At 47.6% G+C, this 22219-nt stretch overlaps 1 protein-coding gene across 4 annotated transcripts in view; it reads left to right on the forward strand.

The window, feature by feature from the left end:
• Positions 1 to 510: 510 nt before the first annotated feature.
• The window catches only part of IFT43 (intraflagellar transport 43), a 49046-nt gene continuing 27337 nt past the window's right edge, over positions 511 to 22219 (forward strand). Inside the window, exons 1-5 of one of the 4 annotated variants that reach the window (XM_048059786.2) lie at positions 511 to 1124; positions 1543 to 1693; positions 4645 to 4734; positions 11143 to 11172; positions 20513 to 20580. In XM_048059786.2, the coding sequence (XP_047915743.1) occupies positions 4654 to 4734; positions 11143 to 11172; positions 20513 to 20580 (179 nt within the window). In that variant the 5' untranslated portion in view covers positions 511 to 1124; positions 1543 to 1693; positions 4645 to 4653. Of the gene's footprint in view, positions 1125 to 1542; positions 1694 to 4288; positions 4526 to 4644; positions 4735 to 11142; positions 11173 to 20512; positions 20581 to 22219 lie in introns of those variants that run through there. The other 3 variants (XM_048059787.2, XM_066998125.1, XM_066998126.1) reach the window with 3 other exon arrangements.

A 22219-nucleotide genomic window follows, 5' to 3' on the forward strand; every position in this document is an offset into this window, starting at 1 on the left:
GCGGCACCGGGCACCCCCGGAGCCCCGCGGCCGGGCCCCCCGGCGGCGGGGCGGCACCGGGCGCCCTCCGACGTGGCCGCCGCAGCCTCCGCGGCGGCGGAGCTCGGGCGCCCCCCGCTGGAGCCGGGCGGGCAGCGGCAGGGCCGGGCCGGACCCTTCGCGGTGGTCCGCGGGGGCGCCCCGCCCGGTAACCGCTGCCGGACCGCGGTAAAAGCGGCCGAAAGCGCCCCGCGGAGCCCCCCGGTGCGGCGTCTGGCCCAAGGGGGAAGGTGGCCGCGGGGCCCCGGCGGTGGCAGCCCCCAGCACCTGCCCCGCTCCGCCCGCCGCCCTCCGAAGGGGGCCAGGAGACAAAATGTCGGCCCCCGGCCCGCCCGGAGCTGCCTGGGGCTGCCCGGAGTCAGCGCCCGTCCCCTGCCCGCACCCCGCTCCTGCCACGGCTCCACGGGGCCTCTCCGGGAGGTGGGACGTGCCCCGAGCCCCCCGCCGGGCCTTGCTCTGCGGACATGCTGGGGGCAGCTGGAGAGGGTCCTGGAGAATTGGGGTGGGCTGGGGGCTTCGTGCCCGCTGGCCGCCTTCCCAAAGAAACTGGGGGGTGAGTTGCGAAGGTGCGGGGCTGGAAACACCAGGGCATGCCTGGGGTCCTGCTGTGGGGTGAGCACAGCCAGCTCCCGGTGAAGACGCCGAGTGTGGAAGAGGTGCAGTGGAAGTCCACGGGGCAGCTGGGAGCGTTGGACACAAGGAGCGCTCCCTGGGGAACACAGGCTGTGTGACCCTTCAGAGAGGAGACCAAAGGGTGAGCTGGCCACAGCTTGTGTGTGCTTTGCTTGGGAAGAGCACTTTGGGAAGATGGTTCCTCAGAAGGCTGCGCAGACAAAGGTGGAACAAGGTCTGGTGGCTCTAAGATGACTTCAGGCAAACTAAGACTGCAAATTCTGAGCACTGCTGTTAACTGTCTGCGGGATGGGGATGGGGACGGATGTTTCTAATGCTCATGAGGTGCTTCTGAGATGAATTCTGGATCCTTTTCCACTCTGGGAACTCCTCTAAGCAACGCGTTACATTGCTAAATGCGGTAGAACTGATTGCTTTGGACTGCAGTAATCCATTTGCTCCAGTGCCACATGGTGAGTTATTAGTTAAGATGGAGATAAGTGCAGGAATTATAAAAGATTATGAAATGAGTTCCCCAATGGCTGGTCCTGGGCCCAGTTTTCATTAATGATCTTGGCATGCTGAAATGAATGTGCTAATGAAATTGGCTGCTTGTCCAAAGTCGGGAGGCTTTGTCAATACAGGGGAGGACTGCGATGTCCTATAGGAGGGGGTGGGTAATTCTGATGGCTGAGATGGAAAAAATGGGATGAAATTCAATAGCAGAAAATGCGCGATTTTGCTGCTAATGGCTGCGAGCTGACTTTGCTGTTGCGAATGGACAGTGGGGTCTTAGCGCTTGGGAGTAGTAGCACAGGAGAAGGATGTGGGAACGGTGCCGGTTGCAGTATCGGGCCGCTCACTTCCCGCTCGGCATGTTGCTCTGTCTAGGTTGTAAAGACGAGGAGAAGAAGCTCCATGGTCTGACACGCGCTGGAACCGCTGCTGGTGGCTGCAAACAGCAATCGCTAACAGGTTGCACATCTTGGATGTGCTGGAATCCAGCTGGTCTGAGGGAGAGCCTGACAGGGCTACCGAGCATGTGAGTATTGGAGGAAATATTTCACACTTGGCAACCCTGCCTGGGTTTTGTCGGTCTGAGCTGGGGCTGATGTAACTCGAACAGCGGCTGTTCTCGTGGAGATCAAGACAGGCGAAAGCGTGGGCCTTTTCTCTCTACCAAAGGCCCTGCCTCCTTTCAGAGGGAGGAATCTTGTGTTTGAAGCTTCACAATGGTTAGGAGGTACTGGCCCAGAACCTCTGTGAATAACAATATTTGTAGTTTTTCTCCTCCACCAAAAACCCTTAGAGATGGAGCACGTATTTTCAAGTGCTTGGAGAAAAAATTGCAAAAAAAATCAAAGTGAGGTGCTTGGAGCTGCTAGGGTGGTGCTAGGGTGGAGCAGGTCTGGCAGCTACCGTTTGCTCGGCGCTTTGCTTCCCAGTGGGAGCTTAACATTTACAGTGAACTGTCCTGTGCCAAAATCAGGAGTCTGGCTGGCTGCCTCATGCGAGGGGTGAGGAAGAAAGGTGCAGTGCTCTGTGTCACTGCTTGCTACTGGAGGTGCCCCACATCCCATAAATTCTGCAGCTGACTGTGAGCTGCTCGACAAAACCTTTACCTGCTCTGAATAAGGTTGTCATTGTTCTCTCCCACTGTAGTGCTACCATGTGAGCTTTCCACCACGGCTCTAGCTTTAACTGCATGTGTGTGCACTTGCTTTAAAGGTGGTCTAGGACCAGAAGCATGTGGGAATGCTCAAGCGTGATTGCTTTCCCAGACTCTCCAGGCTTTCTCTTAGGCAGAAGGAGGACTAGACACAAGCTCTATTCATAGGCCCAGTCAAGAAGTAATCAACAGCAAACAGTGCTAGCGGGGGACTTTGTTAGTCCTATTCTGTGTGATTGGATTTGGGTTGAAACCAGATGGATGGAGTCCATGCTTAGGTGTGAGAACTTGTGTGTGAAAGGAATGCTTACGTAGTTCTTACTTGCTGTTCAGAGGAGAGGGGGTGGCAGTACTTTGATTTATAGTGGGGACAAAACCGAACAAGTAAGGCAGGGTGAGAGTTGAGAATACACTGGAAAAGAGAAACCCAGCCACCACAGACCTAAGCTGAACAAAAAGCAAGTGCAGAAGGTGGTTTTAGACAGCCACAGAAGGAACAGAAGTTTGTCCTGTTCATTCTTTCTCCTTCTTGGTTGAGTAGGGGCTAGTCTAGGTCCAGGATCAAACACAGAGGAGAATTACGCTGTTCAGAATGAGTGACATCGACGTTTAAAGCAAGCAAGATACATTTTAACCACAACACAGAACGAGGGATGAAAACTCTTTCTCCTCTGTTGTCTCCCCCAAGCAGGCAAAAACATAGCGCGGGTGACAAAGCCCATTCTGAGGAGTGGATGCATCTGTGTGGGAACACAGAGAGAAGCAGGGCAGGACAGATTTTAGGCTTCATTCTTTCTACATATCTGCTCTTCTCTCCCAGGGAGAATTTCTGAAGTCACAAGTCAAAGTTCTGGGGCAAGGCTCAGTTCCGCAACTGCTCAACTGTTTTCTTTCCCGCGTGTGGACTGCTTCCATCACCTCCTTCAGTCAGCCTGAGACTGGTGCCCCTGCAGTGGGCAGCACCCCACGTCTCTGGGAAGGGCTGGGATGTGCTGGTGGGGTTGTGCCTGGGGTGAGGACCGGGGAGAGATCACGAGGAGGGCTGGGAAGGGACAATTCAGGATGAGCGAACCCATGGGTCCTGCTGTTTTGTGATCTGTCAGCTCGAGGTGGCACCCTTTACTGTTCCTGCCCTTCCTCCAGTAGCAACACCCCACCAGATACTTGTTTGGGGTCACAACTGCCCAGGGAATGCCACTTAAGCAGATATTGCTGTGGATACAGTCACACTCCTCTTTGGGTGCCATTTTCTGAGCAAGAAGCCAGTGGTGATGGCACACTTGTACTCGGACATCCTGCAGTCGCTAATGCAACCCGGGGGCTGCAGTCCCTTCCCTCTCCTTGTGTCTGCACAGCCGCAGCTCGTCAGAGGAGTGGATGGGAAGTGCAGGGCCATATTCCTGCGTGGTGGAACACGGGGCTGGGTGAGAAGTGCCCGCTCTACCTGATGGGTACCCGAATCCGTAATCAAAAGAGAAGAGCCAAATATCTGGAAGATGATGACTTCACAGAGCCTAACCAGCCTGGCTTCAAAAAAGGAAAATAACCTCTCACTTATTGAATTCTTTGAACATGTCAAGGTTTGTAAAGAGAGATAATATCTTTTATTAGACCAATTGATACAGCTGGAAAAAACAGACAAGCTTTCAGGCACAGAAACTCTTCTTGTATGTTTTTTCCCTGGTTATATCTAATAAAAAGTTACTGCCTCTGCCTACAAATCTTACTTCACTTAATCCTTAGATCATCACAGTCACCGCGTGACTACTTGAAAATGCCGGTGAGGAATGGAAAAGGGGAGAATTATTTGTCACAATTTGTTCCGACTTCTTAAATTCTTCGGCCAGACCACGAGCCCCAGCTGAAGCTGAGCAGGTGTACGGGGCGCGTTGCATTGCCTCCGGCACGAAGTATTCCTGCAGGGCTTAAAGCTGTAGGGCTACGCCGTCGCTCTTTGTCGCTGCTAACACAGTACAGCCAGGAGCAGCCCTGCCTGCGGGGAGCGGCGGCCGCGGGCCGCCTCCTCCCCGCCCCGGCAGCGAAACTCCGGGCAGGGAGCCCGGCTCCGGGGCTCCGGCCGCGGCCCGGTGCCGGTTGGAGGCCGGTTGGAGGCCGGCGGGGCGGGCCGTGTGCCGGAAGCACCGGCGGCGGCGGCGGCGGATGGAGGCCGAGCGGCAGCGGGCGGCGGCGCCGCGCCGGGCGGGGGTGAGCGGGGCCGGGAGCGGCCGCGGGAGGGGAGCGGCCGCCCCTTCGTCCCGTGCCCGGCTCCCGAAGCTGTCCCTGTCGGTAACCGTGTGCTCCTCCCGCTTCCCCCTCCGCCACAGGTGCCGAGGATGGGCCGCCGGGCACGCCAGGACCTCCTTCAGGACGAGAATGTCAGCAGGAAGAACTCCTCTTCTGCGTCTGCCGGAGAGGTGGGTGTCCTCCCGGGGGAACCGGCGGCGTCTGCGGTCCTGCTCCTGTCCCCCCGGGAGGGTCCCCGTGCCGGCCGAGAGCTGTTCCCTCACGGGGGGCTTTCCCTGTTGAAGTCTGTGCTAAGAGCCAGTACCCAAGTGGCTGCCCTGCCCCTTTCCCCGTGTTGCCTTCCGCAGGATGCGTGGTTTTCACGCAGGCTCTTCCCTGCGGCTGTGGTTTCTCAGATCCATGGAGAGTTGTATCAAGCAGCCTTGGGGCCTCTCCCTCCCATACATGCGTATCTCCCATGGGTATCAAATATAAACAGGGTCATCATTTTGTTGCCAGTTTTGTCACCATCCATGGTAGCGAGGCAGAGTACAGGTAAGCAGATGCCTTTCCTTTGAACTTTGCTTTTGTTAGAGCCAGAGTACAGCTTCTGGTGGTCAGTATCAGGTTTGTGCAGCAACATTACTTTTACTTTCGTCCACACACAGCCACAAAGGTCATGCTAGGAGCCAACTTCGCAGCATGAGACTCTGTCTCATGGGCAGTCATGTGCAAACTCAGTTCCCACCTGGCTCTGGAGAAAGACTTTTGTTCAGGTTCTGTTCTGTTGGTACCTCTTTGAAATACAGAAGACTGTATAGAACCCCTCTTTCACAGGAGGGTGAAGCAACATCCCGGAATACCCAGAAAGATAAGATCTGAACCCTTTAGATTCACTCTCTTGCTTACTGCTGCAGAATCCTGAAATCCTGGAGGTTTGCTCTCTGTTGCTCCCCACAGGCATCTCCTGCTGAAAGGAGCATCTATCTGTCAGGAAATGACATACAGACAGTTCTCCCTTACACCTTCAAATGGATAAAAGGGTCATCAGACTTCCAGCACGTTGACAGTGGCATTTGTTTATATGAGATAATACTTAGCTTTTTGCAATACCAGTAGCGTTCTCCAACATATTGCATTCTTGGTTTCTTTGAACTGCAAAACCACTTTGCCCTGCTGACTACCCTGGCACCAACTGTACTTGAAGCTTCTGTGCTCCCAGCCGTGGGATGGTCTGTTTTAGGAGTGGCTACTTTGATACTCTGTGTCACGACAAAACTCTCACGTGGAGTAGCTGTGTCCCAGTCATCTGTGCCAAAATGTGTTTCTAGGGGTTGTTTCCCTGGAGTCCCTGCTATGCTGTTGAAAACACACCGTTACAGCTCCTCTTACAATTACACTTCATGTAGCTTTTTTTTTATTCCCCACTGGAGAGAGTATGCTGTTTTCTCTTTTAATAGGCATAACAGAGAATCATCTCCTCCCACCCATGCACTCTTCCTTCCCTGGTTGTATTAGGAGCTCAGGAGGAATCCTGTGAGGGAGTTTCTGGAATGAGCAAAAGGCCCATGCTCAGAGGTCACCTAAACTCTGCAGAGTTCATCCTCTTTGATGTAGCAGTACTTCTCTGCCACGTTAGCCAAAATGGAGTGCTCTGGTCTCTAGGGTTAAATCCCTTTCTACAGGCAAATCAAACCAACTCCTTTTGGCACAGTTGTGGGTACTAGAGAATGAGGAAGAGCATTTACAGTAAGTGGAGTAACTGATACTTGCCTAGATGTGATGCCCAGCCTGTTTAATGTGACTGGCAGAAATTATACTGAAATTTTAGCTCCTGCATAGTAAGAAGTTGAATATACATTTGAAGAAGTTCAGGAGATCTGAGGTGATCCCCCAGGCTGGCTCTGTGCCTCATCAGTGAGCCCTGTGAAACTCCTGTGAAGCAAGGGACACAGGGACACTGACATCAGATGGTTTTGCCTTTGCTTTCTTCCATCCGTCCTTGCAGCACTGGAAAGACCTGATAGGAAATACCAGGTCTGTGCAAAGCAAATGGAGCTCTTTATCCACATCCAGTAGTAGGATCTTTTGTAATTTAAGCAATCAAATTAACAGTGGGGCCCATAGGTAAAGAAAGCCTTGAAAAAAACAGCCGGTGCTGCACGTGGGTGTTAACCTTGGTTAACCTCCAGATGAAGGCAGCTCACTGTCAGATTGTTCTCTGCTGGAACTGCCCATCCTCATTTATGGACCGATTCCCTGGTTAGAAAGTGACCAAAGCATGTTGTAGGGGTACCGACTGACTGTACCTTACTGCAGTTGTACTTGGTGCGTCTCACATCACAGCCATCCTAATAGCTGTGAAGAGATCATAAAGGTTCCAGTCCTTGGGCATCCCTGGAGAGGCCTAAGAAATAGTTAGAATCTTCTGACTGAAGGCAGTGAGCTTTTCAGCAGCAGAAGGGTGAGGCCTTCCACGCCTTAAACGATTCAAATATGTTATTACTGGATCTTAACCACCAGGAAGAAATGTTTGTGTCAATATTCTCCCTTCAGACAGTTCTTTGTTGCTAAGTGTTGCTGTTAACTGGAAACCTTGGAGCTACTGGAGAAGAGACAAAATCTATTATGTATAAGCCTCAGCCTTTTCCTTTGCTTCAGAATCAGAGGCCTTTCATACACGGTCATATTTGATACCAAAATGAGCATTTAATAGATCTAAGCTTGCATTTTCCTTCACCATGGGTTGGCAGCCACCTTTTACTTTTCTGGAAGCTTGGCCTTGGCTTGCCTCCATGGTGGGGTCAGCCGTTACAATGGATGTCTCATACAACCATCTGGTCATCCTGAAACCCTTTCAAGGAACTTTCCCCAAAAAAACTCAAAATAAAATTACTAAATAAAAACCATACTTTTACTAGAACTGGCCATAGTGGCCAGTAATTAATTTCATCACAAGAGGGTTTATTCCTACTAGTGATTTTGAAGACAAAGAGATTTGTCCTAAACCTTTGCCTATTGACACCTTCATGGGCAGTTTCACATTCAGGGTAATGATTCAGTTCTTGGTTGTTCCTCAGGGTTTTAAAACTATTTTAAGATTCATCTTGACTTCTTATTTTTTTATATTTCCATGTCAATCCACTCAGCTTCCACTTAGCTCAAGCTTTTGATGTGAACATCTCATTTGTCTTAATGTTCTGGTCTTTTCTTGACAGTGAGAACCATCCTGGATGTGTTTTCTAGTCAGAGCAGCTTGCTTGAAGGAAGCAGAAAGTACCTGTCTGTCTATCTGTGTTTCAACATTTGGGCTTATTACAAGGAAATCACTTTGAGATGTGAACAACTCATTTAACATAATTAAAAAGATCTTTGTTTTCAAGTCGATATGCAAATCTTCTGACTTGGAGCGTAGATCTTATCAGATTACTGCTGATTTCTTGTTGACCTGGACTCTGTCTTCCAAAAGAGACCCCAAACAATGGTACATCTCATCACCTGTCTGTCTTCTTTCACAATTGTGTTGTGAAAACCTTTTTCCTAGGGCACAGCTGCAATCTCTTGTGCCTTGTAGCAGGCTATATGTCCCTCAAGCTCTATAAAAATATAGTATTTTAGTGTCTTTTGAGTGTCTGTTGTATATATATGGTGTTCACTCTCCCACAATAAATTCCTTAACTCTATTCCCATTCCTGTGTGAAAGCATCTGCATTACCTTCAAATTCAGACCTCTGGCTCCTCAAAGAGCTCAGTGTCAAAAAGCTCGTAGCCTGCCATTGACACGCAGAGCATTCCTGCCTTTTCAGAAGTACAAGTACTAACAAACAACATTGCAGCTATGTATTATTTCAAGAGGCAAGAAGGAACATGATTATTTGCTGTAATTGGTGCAGTCAGCATCCTTCTGCAACAATGGCTGTGTGCGTTCCTGGCCTTTAGAGCTCCTTGGCAAATTAGCAGGCACTTCTCGGGCACCCTGGGGAATATGCCGTAAATGGGAATTCCTAGAGATAAATCTGCTAGCAGCATGCCAGAACTCTGCATTTCAAACATTCATTTTCAGAGGGGTAATATAGCCATTTTTCCATTGGGAGGCCTTTCCCATCCCTTGGCTTGCTGTGTTACTTTTCACTCATCTTGATGCTATCAGGTTTCTGACAAAATCAGACAGACTCAAGCTGGCCATGTTATTTGTATAATGGGAGGGGCAGATCACATAATGAGATCTATTGAAGATCTTTGCTCTCGCATTCTACCAGGACTTCTGGACGCTTGTCTAGAATAAAAGTCAAACCTTTTTCCTGGCTCTAGCATTGCTATGTCCAACAGCCTGGATGCTGGCTTGATGACATCCACCAAAAGAAGTTGTTCAGCCAGGTTTGGAGCTCTTGATGGGATTAATTTGGAAAGCTGAGTGGAAAACCCTTTCATTTAGATATATCAGCAGTTTTTTCCTTTTCTGTGTCTCCTCTCAGCAAGAGTGAACTATTTGTTGTTCCATAAGAAATTAGTATGCAAAAGGATTTTCATGTTATTCTGCTTCCAGTCAGTTTTCTTTTTATCCTACAGTGACGGGATTCTCTTGGGACTTTGTCCAAGACTTCGTTGGGTTTCTGCCTCTTATGAATTCAACATGGTGTTGTTGATGTCCCTCTGGCAGCACTTTGTAGATCCTCTGCTTTTAACAGGCAGTGTATCAGCCTAAAGGATGAGGGTTTTCCAGGCTATGCTGAGGATATCTCCATACAGGTAGGAGAGGGTCTCTTTCACTTAATGTCACGGTTTGTTCAAAATCATTTAAGATCCCTGATGGGCTTCTTCCACATGTTTCACCAAGGCCTGCAGAAAGTCTCTGTGCTCTCACTTCTGAAAGTATGTTCTTCGCTTATTGTCCTACCTAATATCTATAAGCCTGCTTATACAGTTCTGGTCCATGGGTGATACTTAAAAATGATTATTTCTTTGCTGCAAAAATATAGGCAAGGTTCATGCAGACAGACAAAAGCTCGAGGTGATTCCACTGCACGTTGGAAGGATGTTCCCGCAGGTAGCTTTTGCAGAGCAGCTATTTGGATTTCTACCACCCAGCTTACAGACACTCATGGTAGTGACTTTTGGCCACGTTCCTGAGGCTGACATCCAAGCTGCATTTAAATGTTACTCTGGTTATCTAACCCAAGTGAACAAACAACTGTACAGCAGTTGCTGAGGGTGAAATCCAGATGGAAGATTGCTCAAAGAGGTGGTTATTTAAATGCTTTTATTTAAATGCTTTTTCAACACGCGTTGTCCAGCTGGATTTCCTTCAGTGCGACTGTGAGTCCTGTACTGCCTGGGATCTGTACGTCCAGAGAAGTTTAGGTCACGTTGGGCCCTGCAGAAGCCTTTTTGCTCTCAGGTGGGAGAACGAGGGGCCCCTGGTTGACAGATACACAGTTCTGACAGATTTTACGAGTTAGGTGAATCCGATTTCATTTACACTGCTCACTGATACGGACACTTCAGTATGCCTGCTGCCCTAACCTGCATGTAGCCTCCCTCTGTTCTTGTCACAGTAAGACCATAAGGCCAAATGACAGCACAGAGACCAGGTGAACTCAAATACCAAAACACTTTAATCAGAGATACAAGGAATTTGTAAATTACATGACTTCCCTGTTCCAGAGGAGAGAAGATGCAGTCCAGAAGAAAGGTAGGTTAGCATAGTGGTTCCAGCCGTGCTGTGCTTAGTTCTGGTGCAGGGTTGTGGGATACATTATAGTCTCTCCCTGAATGATGTGAATGCTGTTATTCTAGGACTGTGTAGAGATTACCAGATTCTTAATTGCCTCCTCCTCGTATTTGGTGCCTAACAAGTGGTTGCTGCTGGTTCTGGCAGTCTGCTCATCAGAAGGTTCTCAACCAGCTCACAAGTTTCGCAGTGATTAAGAGGCTGCTTTACTGCAGTTACTCATCTGCCCCATAACTAAGCTGCTCCCTTATACAATGGGGTTAACTGAAGTTCATGCACTTACACAACACTATCGTCAGCTAAGTCTAACTTATGCTAGCGGCTACAGCTCCTGCTCCCAGTGGAGGATCTGAATTTGGTCTGAGAAACAGTGGCTTCTGAAAATAGAGGTGCAACCTGCTATGGTGTATAACCCCCAGCATGACTGGTCTGGCATCCTTTGTGGGCTCTGGCACGGTTGCAGTGTCTGTCCATTCAAACCTTTCTAGCATCCTATGTGACTGAAAAATCTGGGTTTTCTCATGCTACTAGAACTAAGTTTATTCTCCTCTCACTTTCATTTGTAGTTGTGTTTTTTTTTTTTTTCCTGTTAGTATTCCTTTCAAGGATATGACTGCTGGCAGACTTTCCTGCCTCTGCAGTCAAACAGGCATGCTTTGTAGTATTACAGTTTGTATACGCATAGATGACTGTGGATATAAAATCTTACAACAATGGGATCAACTTTGTACTTCGTTCAAGCGATGAAGGTTGCTAAGTGTGTGCTGAGGAACAGCCATTCACATCGATCTTCCATGCTATTTTGCATAGAGTTCTGTAGCTTTTCCTTTTAACTTCTTTCTCTCTTTTTCCCTCCTTATCCTTCTAGGATGAAGACCCTGAGGAAAAGGTTGACCATGTAAGACTAGAAGCTTTCTAGATAGATGCTGGCTCCTCTGAAGGGGACTAGTAGGACCAACCTATCCATGTGTCTGGAGACTACCTTAGGAGGGGACTCTAGCACTGGAGAATAAGAAAAAATCATGCCTGAGATGCAGTACCTCTCCTGCATCCTCTGTTCCTATTATTGACAGTTTTGTTGTTGTTGTTTTTGTTTTTAATTGTCTTTCTAACAGCTGCTGTTATCAGCTGCTGCATCTTGTACTGGGGTCACAGACCTACACGTGGCCACTGGAAAGATGTTCTATTTTCATTTTAAAAGTCAGGGCAACAATTAGCTAATGAAGTACAGAACCTATCTGAGCCTACCTAGATGCCCTGTCCACTATGTTTAGCTCGCTCCCATAACATGAAAACTTGTCTTAAGGGATTATGGAGTCCTGCTGGTGCCCCAGACGAGAAGGCCAGCTGGTAGTAATAGGGATGTGTGCTTGTCTGTTTCCTGTGAGCCCTTCCTCTTTACTGTACCTGCTCTGGAATGCTTATACCTGTGGTTAACGGGATGGCATAATGCTTCTTACTACCTCCCGCTACACAGAGGAAAGGAATACACTTATCCTTTCTCGTCATGCTGCAAAGCTAAAATACATCTCGGCATTCATTTGGCATTAGGAGACAAGGTGGTGCTGTTCAGAACAAAGTACGAACTAGTGTCTGTTTATGTTAAAGTCTCTGTGCTAGTAGTCTTGCACTCTTCTGAGGGATGGAATTGGTGTTGCTGACTTTTCCTGGCTGGAGTAGCTCTCTGTATAAGTTAGATAATTAAAGCATCCTTTCCCACACACTGATTCGTTCTGCTGAAGCACCAGCCCTGTAGTGGTAGCGTACTAGGTCCATTTGTGAAGTTCAAAGCCCAGAAAAGAAACCTGTATCGACCATCTCATTATTTCTGGCCTTGGTGGGGTATACTTATCACAAGGAGTTAGGACTATTCAGATACGCTCAGTTTTCTCTCGGTAGTGCCGGAGATGATACTGTAAGAAAGATCCACTGAGTTTATTAATCAATGACGGATGGTTCACAACTATATCTAGCGCACTTTTCCATTTATCAGACAAACAGATCTGTGGATGGGTCTAGTTGGGGGACTGGTCACCCAACAGATTTTTTTCCTCATTTTTTCCTAATTTTGACCTAAGCCTTCTTTTTTATTTTTTTATTTTTTTACCTCGCTGTAACCAGTCCTTACAGTCATTTCATTGGAACTAATTCCACCTCCTTGCCTTGTCCTAATTCTTTGATTCCCAAAGTCTGCTGTACTGAGTGGTGGCTGGTCACATGTTGCAGGTGTCTTCTTGCTCCTGGCTGCTGAATTTCTTCAAAACAATTAAACTGATGTGACTTCTGCATGAGCAATTGTTGTTGCTTCACGGATGTTGTGCAATGGTCCCTGGGAAGGAGATTTTCCTTGGTATGAAGTGATCTCCTCTTTGAAACCCCTCCTGTCTGAATAATTCCTGCACCCTTTATTCAGGCTTATGCTCTTAAGCAGCACAGTCACCCTTGAAAGTATTTTTCCACTTGGACATGCCTGTGAAGGGTAACAAAATGGTTAATGGAACACTGAGAAATCTGACTTGTAACTTTTAATACTTATGACTTTAAAATGCTTCCTAACTTCTATTAATTGTATCGCAAGCCCCTTCTGAACCAATTATTAGTGGAACTTTATAATAAAAAGTGTGATCCAAAACTTGTTTAGTTGCAGTATATCCCTCCCTTAGTCATTGCCTGGCCAAGCTGAAATACTTGGCTTCTTGAATCATCTGTCCGAGGTTGGCCCCTCTGTCCCCCTGATGGCTCATGCAACCCTTTTCTGAACTCCCTTTGGGCTGTGCTGAGTGTTACAATCTGAACTCTTCCTGGATTTGGTCCCTTTCCTCTTGCTGCTGTGCAGATAGTTTGTGGCTGCCCGAATAGTAGCACGCAGCCCCATCTGTGCTGTTGATGTGAACGTACCTGCTGAAGTCCTGCCCTCCAGCCATCTGCCTGCTCTGAGACTCATTTTGCATCCCCTGGCAAACCACTCATCTTGCATCTGAATTTTTGCCAGCTGAATCACTCATTTGGCTGCACCTTCCAAAGGCTGTAAGGCTGATCAATGGTATAATAAAGGGTGTATCCTAATATCTCAGTTAATTTGCAGAGGCAGAATAAGCAGGAGGAGTATGAACGTGGCTGGGAGCCAAGATTTTTGCTGGGTTCTCTTCCTGGCTTTGCCACAGATTTGCTCTGGGGCCTTGGAGAAGTCCTTTCTCCAGTTTACTTTAGCTCCTGCCTGAAAGGAGGGATAGAACTTGGTGCAGGAAAACAGTGGGGATTCCCTAAACACAGATCCACGGAGGGATTTAGATCCCTTACCCTAACAGCAAGATCCACTATTTTATCCCGTTTAGGTCCCCAAACTGTGTGGTATGTAGACTATCAGGATGGGACCATGGATCTGTTAAGGTGGTAAAGAGTGACTGGGGACTGCAGTGTGGCTGAAACCCTGCTCTTCTGCGGAGTCCTGGCATCTCTGTGAGAGCTGTAGGAGAGCAAGTCCTTGCACTAGCAAGGAGGGATCCTGGTCCCCATCCTGGTGCTTTGTAGCCATCAGCAGTGGAGCAGGACCTTCTTCTTCAGGGAGCACCAGGGATGGAGGTGTTGATTTTGACATTGAAGCCACATGTTTTATGCATAAACTCAAAGATCAAACCCACCATCTCCTTTCCAGGCTGGAAGATACTGATTTTATTCCCCTCTTTCTCCTCCTGACAGATGTATCAAGTCATGTTTCCCACTTCCCTAGAGAATATTATGTCTAATGACAAACCTGTGAGCTGTTCTGGTCTGAGAAGGCTCTCAGTCCCTTCTCTTGAAGCTGCTCTGCTTTGCAGAAGGGAACTGAAAGAAGTTCTGGGCCGCAGGGAAGGACTTTCTTATCTCAAGATAACAACATTTGAGCAGGAAGACATCTGGTTTAGTCCTAGTGAATCCAGCTGGGACTTTGCTCTATAGTTCTTTTCTGGCAGGCATGCCATAGGTAGCCTTGAGGTGTTTCATGGGCTATAGCAGGGAGAACACCTGATTTCTGCCCCGTAACTAGGTGGATGCTGACATCTATGCCTCTTTATCACTCAAAGTTTGAGCGATGACATGCTTTAAAGTGACAATTGCAAAGAGAATTTGAGGATCTGACCTTTCCAGAGGGGCAGTGAAGTCCTTCTGGAGCTCTAGGTCCCAGTGGTTGCTTTTTAGGTTAAGAAGACATGTCAGGAGCAAATGCTTTCAGTGAGTGGTTGTTGGAAGAACAGTCATCAGATGTTTAAGTCCCTGAAATGTGAAGCCAGTGGTGGGCTTATTTGGTGAGGTTTGTGTGTTTGCATTGTAAAACACAGGGTAGATGACACGGATCCCCCGGTGAGAAGCAACCTGCACCAGCTGGGCAGTGCTGTGGGGTGGTACAAGCGTGGTTACCAGAAGCAACTCAAGCCAGAGCCTTTCCAGACTCGAGCTGACTCACAGGGATCCTGCTTGCAGGTGTGTCTGCACCTGTGGTGTAGACATGGCCTTGGGCTTTGTATGATCAGGGCCTTTAATCAGAGCGGTATTTTCCTGACCCAGTTCTTACCCTCGCACAGCGGTTGGCACCCAGCTCCAAACTCTCATTGCTTTGTCTGGTCTGGTCTCAATCTGCCTAGCAGCCACTCCCCAGGTGATCTTCCCCATGTTTCCTGCCTGTGGCTCGGAGACGTGGGACGGAGGAACCCGACACTGGATGCACTCAGCTGTGTGTTCACTGGGGGACATTATTTAGGCCAAAATAGGCACTGTCCAGCCACTCTAGTTAGAGAGTTCGTTACCTAAGAAGACCTAAAAGGACCTGTATAATAATAACACAGTCTCTTGTAGCCCTTTTGGGATCTATAGCTTGTGTGGCAGTAAGATCTAGGGAATGGTGGACAAATAGTTCACATCCCAAAGACATTGCGGTCTTACTGTGTTTTCTCTAGCATCCTGTTCTCTCTTGTGATCTTCAGCTTGTGGAACAGCTCTCACCAGGGAATAGCTACTTTCTCTGTATGGTTTGTTGCCAGGGTTTGCCTTCTTAGGCATGCAGTTGGGAGTGGGGTGGACTGGCAGTAGGTAGCTCTTGAAGTGACAGGCCTTTCTGGGAACCTGGGAGGGCTCTCTGAGGCAGATTTTCCTGTAGCTGGTGCACGTTTTGAATGCCATTTTTGTGTGTTTGTCCTGGGCTCGGCTGAATTTGTCCCTCTGTGTCCAAGAGTCTCTGTCCTCTGTTTGGATTCTGTTAATAAACACCCTCCACTGATGGGAACCGGCATCCAAGGAAGCACTGGCTTTTTTACCTGCTTACTTTTTATAGGGATTGCGTCTTTTCTTTTTCATTTTTTTTTCCAGTGGTCTTCTGGTTGCTTGTAGAAATGCCAGACTCCGAGCCTGTTCCCGGGGACCGCTCAGCTGGAAGTTGGCCAGATTCTCCAGGAGGAATCTCAAAAATGCAGCTGAACTTTTGTTCCCTAATTAGGCCAACTTCCCCAGTGTGAGCCCCAGCACTGTGTGGCCCGGAGCTCCCCAAGGCCTCGCGCTGCCTCTCTCCCGTGCACCCCAAGTGGCTGGCAGGCAGGGCAGTTATTTTCAGCTTTCTGAGGTTATCTGCTAGCCTTCTGATGACATCTACTGAAATAGCATTTCTGGTCAGCTGTGTTTCCCAGCCTTTCTAGTCGTGTCCTTCCTGCTTGGCTACCTTGATGTGGATTAGGGACAGACCCTGACACTCGCATAGGAAATAATTTTATTGAAAGCTTTTCCTTTTCTTTCCACACATCTATTTCATGCTTTGAATTCTCCCAGACCCAACTGAAGGAAGTAAAAGAACTGTAGAAGTGGTGTAGATGGATGGGAACGCTTCTGTTAGTAGGTAGCACAAGGTAGGAGCAAATTGGGTGAGAGATGTTTACCTCTAGGGGGGATAGAAGGGGCATAGCCCTGTAACCGTGGGTTTTGAGGGATTTCCACCTGGTAATGCCCTGTTCACAGAATCAGGTTGTTGTGTGATGCTGTGGTGGTTTCATGCAGGAAAGAGCAATAACTCTTGTGGCAGGTTAAGGTGTCGTATGCTGCAATGTGCCAACTTCTCAGCAGGTACACACGTAAAAGGACTAATTAGATGGAGCTGACCATTGTTTTAGGGAAGAAACTCTTGACAACTGTTTAACAATGAGCTCCTCCATTACCTGCTGTGGTGGATAATGGAGAATATTTGAAGCCCCCCCAAGAAATGTTTCCGTCTCAGTAGCAGTTTCCCTTATAAAGGAAGGTCAGTGACTATGAAGAATGACACATCATGAAAGAAATGAAAATCCAGTCTTTTCTACTAGGCATTTAAGACATGCAGAAGTCCTTGGAGGGGATTCATCACAATCAGATGTGTTATTTCTACTGTCTATGGAAGTGATAAAGAGGGCTAGCAGAGATGGGCTGCTCTTTGCAAAAAAAACTGGGCTTGCCTAGATCTGGAAATTGAACCCTTTTTGATATCATTTGTGCTCTGAGATCTGTGTGGATTGTGAGTGTTATGTAGCTGCTTAGAAGCTATTTGACTTACAGCTCCTTAACTGGCAACAGTCAAAACTAATTAATCAGGCTTGTTTGTGAACATTTGCTTTTCCTCAGTCAGGGGAAACTGTGGCAACCTACTGGAGAAAAGGAAGCTCTAGTCTGGACATACTCTTTTCTTTCTTTCTGCTCCATGGTCATGACTAGGTGAAAACAGGACACAAACCACACACAAATCTCACCGTGTTTTCATATGGGGCAGACCACAGATCCTACACATTTTAAGGAGATGTACAGCATGGCAGAAAGATTGTATGTCCTCTGTTGCATACTGTCAATGTCATTTGAGTCCCTGCTTCCCTGCACAGGGTGCTTGCTGTTACAAAGGAGTTGTCGTGTTGATGAAGGTAAATTAATTCACATTTCCAGACCCTCCTGAGAATCTGAGGGACCCAACGTGTCCGTAATCTGCCTGCGTTGTGGTGGGTCTTAACAGAAACTTTGCTGGATCCTCAGGACCCACAGAGACACGGGTTAGTTGCTTCCGTGAGGGAAGCGATATCCAACTAGCACCTTCAAAACAGCAGACATGATCTGACAAGTATGTTGGAAATTTCTGTCTTAATGAGGAAGCCAAATTAGAATCGAACACCTGTCTGATAAGAAGGGGCCTGACTACAGATAAAGAAGAAGGTAGCGTTTCTGCATTAATGTAAGAGAGATGGAATTCAGGCTCACTGAGCAAGGCCAGTCATTTTTCAAAGGGAGAGATAAAATCCTGATTACGGTGGTAGTATGAAAGTGTTGGGAAGAAGGCTTGGGAAATCCTGCCTTCATGAAAATGGCACTGAACTGAATTTCTGAGAAGAAATAAAATAAGACCATGGCAACATGCCCATACAAGCAGACAATCTGCAGAAACTAAGGTACGGAAAATCTTCTGGAGATAACTGGAAAACTTAAGCAGAAAAGCAAACCACAGCAAACAAGTGGTTAGTTAGTGGTGTGGTTGAGAGAGGACATGAGAGGACACTGTTGTCAGGAGCTGGTGGAGTCTCAGTGTTTTGAATGCTAAATTGCTTTGGGTTCATAGCTTTATATAATAAAACTCTTGCCCAAGATATAGCACATAGTACCAACAGGTGCTAATCATTTAAAGCCCACAGTCTTTTTCATCAGAAAAGTGTGTTCAGGAGCCTGTTTGCTCCATTACAGAAGAACTACATCTGCCATTTCTGCCCTGCTCCCTCTGGGCTTGACATTCTTCTCACTTTCTCCCTCAAGCTCTTGCTTGCAGCTGCAAGGTCCCTAACCATGACCACATTATCGCCATGCACGACGTTGCATTCTCAATTGTAAATTACATTTTAGAAACGGGAAGGCATATGAAGGTAAGTTTATTTACTTGACAAAAGTGCATGTGGCGTGTGACCTTATTATGGCACTTTACAGGCAACCGACGAAGAAAAACTATTTATCCTCGGCTGACAGTTAACATTGCCTTTCCTGTTGCTAGTGCTCCTGTGGGCAGTTCGAAAAGAATTGCCTGATTTATTGCAAGAGGAATAGAAGGCCTGTAGGTATATGTGAGCTGTTTGTCAGGGTCTGACAGACATTCGCGGTTGCCTGATGCGTATGATCGTTGGGAAAACTTTATAAAATTGGGAGGATGCTGGAATCAAGCCCCTAATCACAATGGAGCCATGTCCTGCGCAAGCACTGGGGCAGTCATTCTCAGCACCCTTTCATCTGGAGTGCCCAGCTTGACTTATCTTGGAGTTAAAGACTAGTTTTGGGGATGGGGTTTTTGAATTTGCAAGTACATGGGAATGCTCTGGAGATGCTGTTTTCCCTCAGCCTTCTGCCCAAGCTCTTTGGCAGCACGTGTGTACCTCGGTGTGCCTTTGCGAGGAGTTGTAAGGGAACGTGGGCCGCTGCTGATCTGGGGGATGGCGTGCGGGGAGGAGGGAGAAGAGTTGTTTGCATGGGAAGGATCAGCGTGGGAGGGAGTGTGTTTTTGAGGTAGGGGTGTGTGTAATGGGAATAGGGATGTTTATGTGGGCACGCACGCCCATATGTGGTGTGTTTTTCCCCTTTTTCCTGGGCTCTGGGTGTGTCCAGATCAACCGAATTCAAAATGCTCCTTTTTTGGCACTGCAGCCTCTTCTCTGGTTTGGCATCTTAAGAATCTGGGGGAATCATTTAAAGATCAGAAAACTCCATTCACTTGGGCCCCCGAAGGCTTCACATTCTGTGACATGGCCATTCCAGTCGGCTGAGCTCTGTCCCCTGCGGATGAGCCCATATAAGGAGGCTGTTTCCTGCGTTTCACGCTCCCTGCCTGTCCCTCTGCCCTCCTGTGCTCCCTTTGCCGAAGAAAGCTGGTATTTTGGGACTGCGGCTCCTGCCTCATTCCTGCTCCCTGTTTATTTTTGGAGAATGACTATTTTTGCTCCTATCAGGGAGCTATGCAGGGTCGTGCCCCTTCCCTGCAGCAGGCAGCGGCTGCCCCTGGCAGGCTCTCTTCATTTCCCACACTCACAAACAATGCTTCTGCTTCAAGAAATAAACACGGGAGACCCCTACCATCAGGGGTTAGCTCAGCCCCTTCCTCATCTGTGGCAAGAGACAATTTGGCTTTGGCTCGGGGCTGACCCCACCACACATGCAAGCTCCCCTCTGTGAAGTCAGAAACCCTCAGGAGTCACCCAGTCCGTTCCCTTTCTTAAAAGCTGTGGGAGCCACATGTCCCCTCTCCATTTCTCTAGCTTAGACACCTTTGCATTGACCATGTTTTCCTCACTTTCAGACATCACTTTTACCCAATTATCCCTTCTTCCAATGGTCCTTTCACAGGTCTGTGCAGCTGGGCACCATCAACTGGAAGCTACATAAACTTAAGTTCATCCACGGGGTTCACCTTGCTCCCCTGCTTTCACCACTGCCTGCCACACAAAACACTGAAGACACTGCTGTACGAGGTGCTTCAGGCAGGGGTCTGAGCCCCAGACTACAGAAGACGATGGGCAGCTCCCACACGGTGCGCCCAGTCTTTGAAAATTCCCATCGTAAGCCCCAAGCTGAATGCTTGTCTTCTCTTGCCATGTGGCGGAGTGCCACACAAGACAGTGCAAGAACATAGCAGGGAGTGTCTTTAAGCTCCAAATGAACTTTCCCTTTAGTGTTTCAGAAGTGGTGGTGGTGTTAGGGTTCGTCTCCCCTAATTTTAGAGGTCTTTGGTGTGTCTGTCCGTATCTGAACTTGTCTAACTTCCTATTCTAGCCCATGGAGAAAAGCAGACACTTTGAGGGAACGATTCCTCATCTAAAATGAGTTGTCTAAAAGGTGTGCTGACTGACCTGTGCCCTAGCAAACATGTAAAATGCAATGCTCCTAGCTGAAATGTGAGTGTAGGTAATGAAGGTGTTCCCCGTGAAACGTGCCTTGAACAGGGCGTCCTCTGCGGATCAAATCTCCTTTGTGTCTTGGGCAAGTCAAAGACACACAGACCTGCAACTTGTCAAGATGTTGACAAGTGGTACATCTTTTGCTTACAAAGACACTTAAAAAACTGTCCTGCAATATATCTCTTCCTTTTATTTATGATTAAACAGCATCTTAAACATTGTCTCTCAGTTTGGTAAGTTGTCACTTTAGTATGTGCGAACCTGGTGTCAGAAATGGCTTGACTTCAGCTTGACTGGAGCTGGCTGTAACGTGTCTCTCCTCTTTTAAAGGATCCACCACCCAAACCCCCACGCCGGCAAGGAGGCTGGGCAGATGATCCTGTACTGGCACCTACCAAGTGAGTACTCACCTCTTTTTTTATTAAGAGCTTAGGCATGGATTAACTGAACATCACTGGTTGGGCTTTACTGCCGCAGGCATTGGAAAAAAATATTCTGAATCTTGCAGATGGCCTGTATCTCCACTATCCTTGTAACTCCTTGAAACCATTTGAAGTGTTGCTCTTGCACGGTTCCACTAGCAAATGCTCTTTATAATTTGACACTTCTGGCTGGGCTCAGAAGTGTGTACACGCCTATGTCTGTGGGAGTCGGTGTGTTCCTCACCTGGTGTAGTAACTGCAAGGAGCCCAAGAACATAATGAGCATGTTAAATACAGGAGCTGGTGGGGTGGGATTTGACTGCCTGCATCCTTTCCAGGAGAGTGACACATGACAGTGTCCCACTTACAAGCGTGCAATGAACAGTTCGGGATTTAGTGATTAGCCTTGACAGTAAAGGTCAAATTTGTCAATGTGTATGTGTGTATGGGGTTGTGCTATAATGGAGATGGATGGAGATGGTCAGAGAGAAGAGATGAAAGAAAAAACTGTACAAATGGTGTAATGTATGTTGAGAAGCCTGATGCTTATGAAGGACATCTAATAGAAAGGAAATATTCAGACATGCTAATAGAATGGGTATCAAAACCAAAAGATAGTTCAGACTAGGAGGAGATTTCAATCTATTAATTATTTTTTAAGCTGTGAAGTTATGCTGGTGTTATATTTTCTATTCACTGAACTGAAGGCCTCTGCCATGGAGCGGTATGAGATCGCTTGTATACATTAAGGCCTATAGTAAGAGTGTATATGTCTGGACATGTGCTTTGGAGGCACTCAGATTTCTGGAAAAGTCATATATTTTCTTTCCTGGAACCCTGAGAATGGGACAGAGCATCCAGAGACCTGTTACGTAGTCAGTATTTCTTAGGAGGTGAGAAAGGTTGTCGATATTCTGGAAAACAGTACTTTTCTGGGAAAATTATCGCTCTTTGTTTGTCTCCGAAGAATAAATCAGCTCTTTGTAGAACCAAGTAGAAGCTTTATGGAAATGTGATAGCAGAGAACAAGGGTGAATTGCATTGCTTAGGAAAAATAAATCATGTAATTGGTGGCTACGTGAGGGACTGGATAGGAGCTAATATAGTTATTCAAGACTGAGCCTAATGTGCCCTGAAGGACAGTGTGTGGGTTCCTAATGTAATGGCACTGTGCTGTGTGCTACTCTAGGATGTTTTCCATGGTTTAACTTCAGCCTCATCTGATAGATTGCAGTAGCTGTCAGTGATACCTCTCTAGCATCCCAATTGCACGGTTTATAGATACAGCAGGTGCTTGGAGTAAACGCTCCTACGAGGTTGGACACAATTCAGCTGAAGAAGCAGAACAGGAGCTAGGGGGCTGCAGACCTTTCTACCTGTATGACCCTGCCCAGTGGGATGTGAGATGAAGACGTGCCCCTTGCTCTTTCACGCATACAGTATCATGCCTTATCTGACAGCATTCTCTTCCTTTGTATTAAGAGCTTTTATGGAATGCATTTTATGATGGCAAGTCTTGTTCTGACTTTCTTTAGGCATAGGAGGGATGAGACTTGTACAACCATTTCCCTGACAGTTCTTTCCTTCAGCGGCGGATTCTCAACAGGGTGATCTC

The sequence above is a fragment of the Anser cygnoides genome, chromosome 5, assembly GCF_040182565.1.
Source record: "Anser cygnoides isolate HZ-2024a breed goose chromosome 5, Taihu_goose_T2T_genome, whole genome shotgun sequence".
Taxonomy (NCBI): domain Eukaryota; kingdom Metazoa; phylum Chordata; class Aves; order Anseriformes; family Anatidae; genus Anser; species Anser cygnoides.